General features: G+C 36.3%; 2 protein-coding genes across 2 annotated transcripts in view; both read left to right on the forward strand.

Annotated features, from left to right (window-relative positions):
• Positions 1 to 6,876, forward strand: part of LOC128997616 (uncharacterized) — an 81,621-nt gene extending 74,745 nt beyond the window's left edge. Inside the window, exons 29-38 of the mRNA XM_054423255.1 lie at positions 46 to 147; positions 193 to 294; positions 340 to 453; positions 636 to 737; positions 783 to 884; positions 930 to 1,031; positions 1,077 to 1,165; positions 1,202 to 1,395; positions 5,832 to 6,021; positions 6,529 to 6,876. Of these exons, the coding sequence (XP_054279230.1) occupies positions 46 to 147; positions 193 to 294; positions 340 to 453; positions 636 to 737; positions 783 to 884; positions 930 to 1,031; positions 1,077 to 1,165; positions 1,202 to 1,395; positions 5,832 to 6,021; positions 6,529 to 6,672 (1,241 nt within the window). The 3' untranslated portion in view covers positions 6,673 to 6,876. The remainder of the gene's footprint in view (positions 1 to 45; positions 148 to 192; positions 295 to 339; positions 454 to 635; positions 738 to 782; positions 885 to 929; positions 1,032 to 1,076; positions 1,166 to 1,201; positions 1,396 to 5,831; positions 6,022 to 6,528) is intronic.
• A 1,303-nt stretch (positions 6,877 to 8,179) lies between these two features.
• LOC128997618 (uncharacterized) lies at positions 8,180 to 9,981 on the forward strand. The gene is made up of 2 exons (XM_054423256.1): positions 8,180 to 9,491; positions 9,956 to 9,981. The coding sequence occupies exons 1-2, from the start codon at positions 8,180 to 8,182 to the stop codon at positions 9,979 to 9,981; spliced, it is 1,338 nt and encodes a 445-aa protein (XP_054279231.1).
• Positions 9,982 to 11,121: the final 1,140 nt, after the last annotated feature.

Genomic DNA, 11,121 nt, shown 5'->3' on the forward strand with positions numbered 1-11,121 from the left:
GCTAGAGACTGTTATATTGTCAGTGTCTAACACAACTGTTGTCAGGTGTAGGCAGTGTAGGTGATGGAGGGGGAATGTCCACACCTCGCTCGTCATGTTCAGACAACTATCGGAGAGACTTTGCTCACGGAGCCGTGCCTCACTCTAGCTAGAGACTGTTATATTGTCAGTTTCTAACACAACTGTTGTCAGGTGTAGGCAGTGTAGGTGATGGAGGGGGAATGTCCACACCTCGCTCGTCATGTTCAGACAACTATCGGAGAGACTTTGCTCACGGAGCCGTGCCTCACTCTAGCTAGAGACTGTTATATTGTCAGTTTCTAACACAACTGTTGTCAGGTGTAGGCAGTGTAGGTGATGGAGGGGGAATGTCCACACCTCGCTCATCATGTTCAGACAACTATCGGAGAGACTTTGCTCATGTTACCGTGCCTCACTCTCTAGCTAGAGACTGTTATATTGTCCGTTTCTAACACAACTGTTGTCAGGTGTAGGCAGTGTAGGTGATGGAGGGGGAATGTCCACACCTCGCTCATCATGTTCAGACAACTATCGGAGAGACTTTGCTCACGGAGCCGTGCCTCACTCTAGCTAGAGACTGTTATATTGTCAGTGTCTAACACAACTGTTGTCAGGTGTAGGCAGTGTAGGTGATGGAGGGGGAATGTCCACACCTCGCTCATCATGTTCAGACAACTATCGGAGAGACTTTGCTCACGGAGCCGTGCCTCACTCTAGCTAGAGACTGTTATATTGTCAGTGTCTAACACAACTGTTGTCAGGTGTAGGCAGTGTAGGTGATGGAGGGGGAATGTCCACACCTCGCTCGTCATGTTCAGACAACTATCGGAGAGACTTTGCTCACGGAGCCGTGCCTCACTCTAGCTAGAGACTGTTATATTGTCAGTTTCTAACACAACTGTTGTCAGGTGTAGGCAGTGTAGGTGATGGAGGGGGAATGTCCACACCTCGCTCGTCATGTTCAGACAACTATCGGAGAGACTTTGCTCACGGAGCCGTGCCTCACTCTAGCTAGAGACTGTTATATTGTCAGTTTCTAACACAACTGTTGTCAGGTGTAGGCAGTGTAGGTGATGGAGGGGGAATGTCCACACCTCGCTCGTCATGTTCAGACAACTATCGGAGAGACTTTGCTCACGGAGCCGTGCCTCACTCTAGCTAGAGACTGTTATATTGTCAGTTTCTAACACAACTGTTGTCAGGTGTAGGCAGTGTAGGTGATGGAGGGGGAATGTCCACACCTCGCTCATCATGTTCAGACAACTATCGGAGAGACTTTGCTCACGGAGCCGTGCCTCACTCTCTAGTCAGTTCTGACTCGGAGATCTCTCAACCCAACACGAGGCCGACGTCTCGCAACATACACCGCAGCAGGTAATACTAAAAATGAGTGACCAAAAGAAAATTGTTTAGGAAATGTTATAATTTATTTTTCAAACCATTCATGGAGTAATGAAAAAACAGGAAAATAGTCGGTTACTAAAACAGTTAAGAATTCCCTATGTATATTTTTTTTACAAATAGAAACCTCCAGTAAAATATTTATGTTCAATACTATGAATGGTATGGAATATTTAAGTAATATATAATTTGGTAGCATAATTACCAAAAAGGTTTTTTCTAAGAGTTTCCTAGCTCACAAAATCACATTTTTTTTACAGAACTTGTGTATAACATAGATAACAGGAATGGTAAATATTTCTTCCATATGCACTGAAGCAAATTTTTTCTACTTTTTGCTTGAATACCAAGACTCTTGATATAATTTCATTTAAGACATTTTCACTTGCACTGCTTTCAAGTTCTTTTCACGTTTTCTTCAAGGCTCACCGCACAAATCTTAGAAAGTTTTAGATGCACAAAAACAAGTTTTAGCTACTAACATTAGGTTTGAAAAGTTTACCCTATAAACTTGAAACAATTGTAGTTTATAACTAATGAGAATTTACAGACATCTTGATTGTAATATAACGATCAAAAAACAATATTCCCTTCCTCTAAATAAAAAATTATGGTCAACAAGGTATTCACTGAGTGTACTATCCAAGGTCACGCCGCTAGAAGTCTGCTTGACAGTATATCATGTTCACTCTTTGCTGGCTTATGGCATCACTCTATGAGGTAACTCTGCAGAGGCCAAGAAAGTGTTCACTTGCCAAAAGTCAATTCTCAGAACTATTTTTCACCAGATGTCTAAAAAAACTGTTAACCTTTTTTCAAAAAACGTTCCATTTTAACATTACCATCTCTTTATATATTTGAAATAGCAAAGTATGTTCATGCAAATCCTTTCTTTTATGAAAAATATAAAATAACTATCAAACGAGAAATAATAAAAAAATTTCAAAATCCCAAACCTTTGCACACAAAATTTGAAACTGGGCCTCTACATGAGATTAAAAATCTACAATCATTTACCTAATTCATACAGAACTTTATCAAAATCAAATTTTACATATAAGCTGAAAGAGACTTTGAGCCAGAAAGCATATTAGAAAATTCAGACTTTTTTAAGATAAATTTTTATAGTTTTTACTCTTGTTAGGGTATAATTAGAGAACCTAGATAAAAATTAGTTATAAATTGACCATGTACCAGCTTGGGAATTACTTTTGTAATTATTGTACAGGTGTCATGTACAATAAAGCTTTCTCTTGTCTATTGTCTCATAGTAGCAAAATTGTTAAATCTAATGTTATTTTATGGGAATAAATGTAACTTGTTTATTTATGGAAATATTTTAGTAAAAAATCAATTGGACAAATTGATATTCGCTTATTCTGCAGGTTTACTGTGGCAAAAGTTTTTTATTGCTTTATAATTTTGTATTTTAATTCAAACTGATTGTGTAAATTTAATAATATTAAGATATTTTAGTTTTATATTTATCTAGCTGGAACTCCTACTGCTGGACATTTACACATGGTAATTAGATTTACTCTACTGCTTGCTGTTACCATTGACTGTAAGACGACATACTGACTGAACCTGGCAACAGATTGTTTGACTGTTACCAAAGTTTTTGCATGATTATCTTTACTAACACACTGGGATGGGTTTTTAATTGCATGTTTAACAGTTTACTTGCATGTGACATGCAGCTCTTGTACAGCTATTTAGACGTATTTTCTTCCAGTTCAAAAGAATACCTAACAGTCTTGCTAGATAATAATCCATATGCACTTTTCATGTTTATTCAGTTTGCGTTTGCATAAATTATATTTTGAAATAGAGCTTTAATCAATTGAATCCATAATCAGTAGTAATTGAAAGTCACTGATAGTCATAATCCCAAGTATAATATTTTGATAGAGCAAATAAATTTCAAAGCTTTAATAAAGTTTCAACTTATGTAACTGGAGGTTCAAAATGTTATTTTGCATATTATTAAGGTTCATTGGGTGTTGAAGGAAATCTTAAATTTTTTATGGTTTAGGATATACAAATTTTATGTTAGCTGATGATACCAAGTTATGGTCAATAATTGAAACTGGTGAATTTTGACACTGAGAGTAGACTCCTCATTCTATTGCAAAATCTTAAGTCCATTTTGATGTGTGTTTTAGCTTGTGTGTGATGGTGTCAACCAAATCTCTTTTCTTATTTTAGGACATATCTTACAGTATAGCTTTACTCTTAAAAATATCAGGAGGAAAAACAATAGTTTACAAGTAGAATGTTGCGTTGAGTAAAAAAATTAAGTTTTGCAGTTGATTAAGTAAAATTAATTAAATAGTTAACCAAAAAAACACCCTCTACATCCCTGAATAGAAACACACTTTTAAAATGGTCCTCCATTACAGTGGACTCCCTCTTATCCGGACACCTTTTAACCGGACATCTGTTTAACCGGACTACATTCGGCGGAAATGACATCTCTTTAACCGGACAATTTTTATCAGCACATTGGTTTAACCAGACTAGATCGGCAGGAAGTGGGCGGTACTGAAACGACTATTCTCGTGGGAAAGAATTGAGACCAGGAATCACGTGACTAAATACAATGCTCTCTAAAATTGAAGTTGAATATCACAGTAAACGGTCCGTTTTAACGAGTTTTTGGAGACGTCGGTTTAACCGGAAAAACTGTTATCCGGACTGGCCTCGGTCCCGAGGGTCCCGGATAAGAGGGAGTCTACTGTAATCCATTGGATGGCGGATGTGTAAGGGACGTTTAATCCAAGGTGAAACTAATGGTATTTGTAAATTGTATTGTATTATGTGTACAATATGTGGTTCGTTGTATAGACTAAAGAAGGCTGGGAAGTGTGGCTTTGGTGTTTATCTTTGAAAAACATGTTTAAACAGTTTTTAGCATTAAACATTTTTTTGTGGCTACATTTTCTCTTTTACTAGGATGCTAGGCTCTTTCACATTACTTCAGGCTAGGCATTATCATTTAGATAAAATTCACCGGCTTTTGGTGGGACTCGGACCCGGAACCTCAAGTCTGAAGTCCTGCGCTCTACCAGTAGACCTGCTCACTCCCGTTTGTGTGTACACTAGTGGCATGTCCAAACAAAATGCAAACAAAAACAAAATGTTTTGTGGATCACGGGGGATCAAACCTGTCCCTCTCGCACCAAGGTTTTTTTCATTTTGCACGCAAATTCGGTGACATTTTGTTTTTTTTTTTTACATATATGGTTGTTTGTTTCTCATATTTCAAACTTTTTTTGAAATTCCTAAATGAAAGAAAGCCAAGCCACACTCGACGGCCGCTGCATGGTTCGTAGGTTTGGACTAACTGGTGTTTTTTGCCAATAACCAGGTTTTAGCTCGGCTGGTTGGTGTATTGATTTATCTAGTCAACTTCACTGCAAGTACCTTCATCTTGGCAACTTATAACAGGTAAAAACCTAGCTTAGGTAGACAACTGAAGCTTAAAGAGCGAGATTTACTGTTGAAAATCTTATCATTTTGATCAAAATCGCTGTCTTTTATGCTGAAATAGGTATTTGTATGGTCCTGTTGGATTTTGTGTGGCTAAAAGTAGGGATGGGTAAGTTACAGGGATGAGCATCGATAGCTCAACCATCGATGAACTGATAACATTGTCGCAAAAACATCGATGTTTTCAGGGCAAAAACATAGATAATCAATGTTGTATTTTGAGATTTTTTCTGCTTTCTGTCGCAGCTTAATTATCCCTAGGTTGGAAACTAGCTAGACGTTCATAACCTCAACAATGTAGATGGTTATCTTACTGTACTCTTGTCCAGTTTGCAATATTTTTTTAAATTCGACATTTCATCAGCCTTTCAATGGAATAATAAATAAATATAAATAAAAAGTTCAATATCAGTCATGAAAAAATTATGTTTTGATAGGTAGTTGGCCAAAAACATCAATTTTTGACTAAAACATTGATGTAGCCCAACTAAAACATCGGTAGCCTACCATTGATGTAAAATTATCAAACATCGATAGAAAAACAAGTCCATGGTTCTAAGACTATGGATGCTCATCCCTAGTAAGATACAAGAGTTATCCGGAAATAAGTGGGAAAGTTGTTGATTTGACAGCCTTACAAACACTAAATTCAACCTCACCATATGACGCCTACATCTCTGGCCACACATACTAGAAAATACAGTAAACTCCATCTACAATAATGTCAAATTGTTAGTACTGAGAAATAAGTTTTTTTGTGTCCCCTAGGTGAGTTATGCCCTAAAGACTTATTTTGTAGTAGACTTTGCAAATGAATATATGGCATTACCTAAACTAAAGGGGATTGTTTAATCGTCTGAAAACGCTGCTTATTGCAGTAATATTTTTGTACATGTTAAATACCGTGTGTTTTCCAGGTCGGCGAGTCCTGGTCGCAAGTCGCCTCGGGTCGTAAGTCCGATGGAGATCACGTTGCATCTGAAACAACTCAAGATCCTGCAACAGCCGGCCAGTCCGGTACCGTGCCCTGTGCCGGACACGGTACACCCAGTGCCGGACGGCACCACGGAGGCGCCACCAGAGACCCCTCCTCCAATCATACCACAGGTGGGAGTAGCACTGTAGCCAATAAATAGTAACTAAAGCTCGATAGGCTATGCTTAAGTGTCATTAATGTAATTTTCAGGCTTAATGTAAACATCATCTTTAGACCAACAAATGAAAAATGTTGTAGAAAAATCGAACGATTAATGCGAACAGATCCTGAAACATCGAGAACACTTTGGTTTTTTTTAAATCACAATGAAACTTTCTGCAGTAATCTCCTTAGATCAAATAATCCAACCAATAAACTGGAAAGAAATTGACCTTTGAGACAAATTGACAAAAATAATTCAGTTTCTAAGTAAATCAATACAAACGCTTTTAAATGAAAGCAGTCCAAACCTATTGGTGTTTTTGGGATGTGCCGGGAATTGAACCCATCCTTCATGCACCAAAGTCTGAGACGTTAACCTAGGCTAGCAACACATTCAAAATTGGTCAGATATTGGGCATGTCCATGCTGTAGAGGATTCAAAAGTTTATTTTTCCACCATTTTGTTTCTGTTTCAGCCTCCGCCACCGCCCATGTTGTCGACCCTGGTGCCTCGCCTCGGACTAAGCTCTCTTGCTCAACCTTTCGCCCCGAAGCCGAAGGCGTTTCGACCAATCTCGTTTAATCCGACTTCCAACAAAGTTGCTCAAACCGCCATGTAACGATTTATATATTTATCGGTGTATTATTGTATGTAAATTATTTTATGATTATGTACAATTGAATTATATATAATGTATAAACATGTAAATAAACTGTAAGTTCTGTGGTTTCGGTTGTTCTTTAACATCTGTTACTTTATTGTCGATTAACTCTTAAAATCTTGTTTCTTTACTAATTGTATGAAATATACAACTGTACGTAAATTGTTGTTTTATATAAATACCTACCTTTATGCAGATATTTTTCCTAGCTACAAAATTGTTATTAATATGAAATATAATAATCCATTTTGATTATGGGAATTAGAAATTCACTCTAGAGATTAGACAACAATTGCAGACTTGCAATGAATTTGCTGCTATATAGTTGCTGGCTAAATATGGCGAAATATTTTCATTTCAAAAATTGTTTATAAAAACTTCTAAAAGCATAGAGCCAATGAAACCTCTTAAAAGTTGTCTCAAAGCTACTTTTGAACTTGATATTTCAAGAAAGGTTTACAACACTATTTCTTTTACCAGATTTAAGTTTCTGAGAACTATAATGCGTGTTCATAAGATCTGGACGTAGCTAAATATGTAGAATGGTATGGCCACAGGCTTAGATGATTTTTCAGAATTCATCAAATGTTCCAGTTCAGGTATAATGAAAAGTGACGTTTTACAGTGTCAACATCATATTTTGAAACTTGTGAAATCCCTGGTATTTTTAAAAGGTTAACAAATTGATACTGAATTTAAACCCTGAAAAAAGTTACATCAGCCTGAGAGCTACCACGTATTACCCTTCTTAACTTCTAAGCATTTGCTAAATTTGGGGATGTTCTGAAGGGAAGTACTTGAGACAACTCGAGTATGGTTTTCGCAGAAGTGAGCTATTTATCCGTTTCTGTTTGGAAATTAAGCTATCATGTTTAAAACCCGGCTTCCTTCTACATTACTAAATACTCATTGGTTGAAATTGCAGTCAATGACAGTGAAATAATAACTTTTTATAATTAAAAAAAGGTCATTGAGTGATTGAGTACTCAACTTTTAATAGTAACGAATTTTGAAAAGGAATACAGTTCAGCTAGCTTGCCTGAGAAAATTAGAGTCAAGAGCAATACACAACACACTAGATTAATAGATACACAATAAAATAACACAAAACATAACACTGGTATTTTGTCCTTTTGAAGATTTCTTTAAGGATGAAGAGGAATTAAGTTGTCAGTTGTTCAACAAAACTGGAGTGATCTTCATAGTTGCCAACTTTGGCCACCGAAAAAAGTCTAGACACTGATACTATACTATACAAAAACACATAAAAGGATTTTACTAAACAAACTAACAAAGCTACCTTCAATCTACATTTGAAATGGATTTTGAAATTGAATTACTTATCAGCTGATGGTGTTTATTTTTCATCCCACCAATGTTTGTTTTGGTTGGTCTTATTTGTTTTCTGACATAGAATTTTATTTATACTAACTCAGATATTCTTAAGAGTGATTCTAGATTCAAAATGAAAGGAAGTTTGAAAACTTTAAGAATCAACAACCATTCAACTAAGACAAACTTCAATGATTGGTCAGATCCAAAGTACACAATACCTTGTAAGAGAGAGACTTCAATCTTTGATGGTAAAACTTCCTTACCATCAGAAGCAGAGCTGAGTGATAAAGATGATGTGAGGTCAATTACATCCAATACTTATGTTGAACTAGGAGAATTACGACATAGGATAAGAACAGGATCTCCCCTGATGACCAAAAAAGAAGTGAGAGAGTACAGACTACCGTTTCATGAGAGTTTACTTCTCAATTTAAAAGATGATGGGTTTTTGTTGACCCATGAGTTTGTCAAAGACCTGATTGCTGTTGATGAAGCATATCACAAGGAACCAGGAAGGGATAAAACGGAGAAAAGAAAAATTTTGAAATATACTAAATCTGCACTGGTTCCACTTGCCAATGGATTGATGAAGGCTGAAAGTTCTCGGTTGAACGAAGAAAAAACCCAAGAGGCAACAGCATTTCTAGATTTGGCAACGTACTTTGGCAACTCCGAAAATTCATGGTCTTGGATCGCTCTTGAGATGTTCGAACAATGCATGGAAGTGATGAAAAATATTGAACAGCCTGACCCTCAGTTACAAGCGATTTCTAAACATTTATACGGTTCTTTTTTGTTTTACAAACAGCAAGATTTTAACGAAGCAAGAGCTCAAATAGAAAGCTCAATGGCCTTGTCTGAAGGTAAATATTGGAAAGTCGGTGAAACAGAGACAAATCTTTACCTTGAATCTTGTGGTCTGCTGCATAAAATATTTCTGGAAATGTCTCAGAGAGAATTGATCCGTGAGAATATAGAGGAAGCGATACAATTGTGTAGAAACAGTTTACTCTGGGCTAAGGTTATCAGTGACAAGTCTGCTGAAGCTGATGCGCTGCACAAGTTGATTAAGATTTATCTGTCAGCCCAGCTACTCAACTCAGTCCCAGAGCTGCTGGAGTGTTACATGAAGCTTTGTACAGAACTAGGAAATGTCCAAGGCCAGTGTGAGGGTTACATCCTGAGTGCGAGATACAACAGTTATGTTGATAACAAGTCCAATGTCATCGAAGACATGAAAAATCTCTTAAAAATTGCAACAGAAAACCACATAACAAAGATGGTCGCTTTAGCCCATCACAAGTTGGCCTCGTACAGCCTACTGGCAGGATCAGATCAAGAACTGCTTGAACATTCCATCAAAGCTTACATGTCCTATTTGAATTTGAATGCGAATATGAAAGAGAGAGATGAGGCGAAATGTCTTGTTGGAATCGCACAGGGTCAGCAAATGGTGAAAGCCTATTGCAATTTAGTTTTCGAAGCTGACAATAACAATATTAAGCAACAATCTAGCTTGTTTCATTGGAAAGATTTGAGAATACCGTTCTCTGAGCATAAACTTGAGTTGATACCTGAAATATCTCCAAATGTCAACCTTTTGGAAAGAGTGGAATGGAAGAGAGCAGAAGAAAATTTAGATCGAGTCCTTAGACGGCAGTCGATATCAATGATGACTTCAAGAAGAGCTTCGACGATTATGTTTCGTCCAATACGTCCTTCCCATTCTAATACCACACACACAACCATAGCAAAAGACAGGAATCAAACGGTAAACGAGCAAACATTTAAATCGTCCAATTCAACCATAGAAGAAACTAAATACAGAAGCATTAGTTTCTTGGATAACAGCCAAAATATACAATCTGCCTCAGAATTAATTGAACAAGATTAAATATGCTTGCAGTGTATGCTTGGATGCAATTCATTTAGTTGTTTCTTGTAATTCTTGTAAAAACTTTGTATTTTACACTGGAGGTTTTGTAGTGATTGGGGTAGGCCTACATATCCAAGTTTTTTTTTTTTTTTAAGTTTTACCTACCATAAGAATTTGATTCAGTTACCGGTACTATTTTCTCACTTAAAAACTACGATATTTGGTGGATCGGACGTACCCAAAAACAAAATGTGTTCAACATTTTTCCTTGTGCTCTATAACCGTATTCATTGAAAACAACTGAAAATTAAAACTTCCAAATTCATGGTCAAATTCTTAAGACTAATAGTTAGACTAATAGGTGCATACAAAATCAAAGCACAGGTTAGTCACAGCCACTAAAACCACTGCATTTTTCACTTTCCTCTTTTAGGTGGCTAAAAAAATGCACACAAAGGTCTTAAATAGTGATTGATTTCTGCTTTAGTTGCTTTATTTATATTTTAAAATGTCACTAACAAGTATTTCATTAAAATATAGAATATTTTATTCTACTGACATTGACTACAACTAAGTAGAAAAACCATGATTTTTGTTGAAAATTCAGGTTGCATAATCTTGTACCTATGTTTTTATTAAAATAGCATCTGTCTACAATTTTCATACAAAGAGGCATTTGTTCACTTGAATTAGTTTGCTAAACAGCAGTTTTTTCAATAACTCAGCTTTTGTTGTTAACTTTTGCTAAGAGGGTTCTATCCGGTCAAGTCAAGATGGCGGCTAAACATGCCTCTACAGTACAAGCTCTCAACACTCTAAAACTAATTTGTTTCCAATGATTGTGTGCTCTTAACACATCAGAGCTTGCAATTGATGGGGATAAATTATTAATGTTTAACTATTATTTAGAAGCTAAAATGACTCATGAAAAGACTAATTTACAGATTTTCAAAGTGATCTTGTAAATACTTTAAGCTTTAAGAAACAATTATGAAGTTTCATCCGATATTTTACAGTTTATTTCATCTCGATAAACACTTAAATAATGCCACAAGGTTCTTTTTTGTAGAACCATGTGGTAACCAGCCGGGTGGAACCCTCTTGAAAAGAGAAATTAATAGAAAATGGAACACTTCCTTTTCTCAATGCCATAATACCTCTTAACCGTTTAACAAGTTAGATTTAGGCATGTAACT

Source organism: Macrosteles quadrilineatus, unplaced genomic scaffold (genome assembly GCF_028750875.1).
Source record: "Macrosteles quadrilineatus isolate MER2022 unplaced genomic scaffold, UCM_ALF_1.0 Scaffold_6__1_contigs__length_79288215, whole genome shotgun sequence".
In the NCBI taxonomy this organism is placed as follows: domain Eukaryota; kingdom Metazoa; phylum Arthropoda; class Insecta; order Hemiptera; family Cicadellidae; genus Macrosteles; species Macrosteles quadrilineatus.

What these genes read in the sequence shown, in the direction of transcription:
- LOC128997618 (XM_054423256.1), top strand. Translation starts at nt 8,180, where the DNA reads ATGAAAGGAAGTTTGAAAACTTTAAGAATCAACAACCATTCAACTAAG. An exon ending in TCTTGTTGGAATCGCACAGG is followed by an intron (nt 9,492 to 9,955) that starts GTCAGCAAATGG and finishes ATATGCTTGCAG; the next exon opens with TGTATGCTTGGATGCAATTC.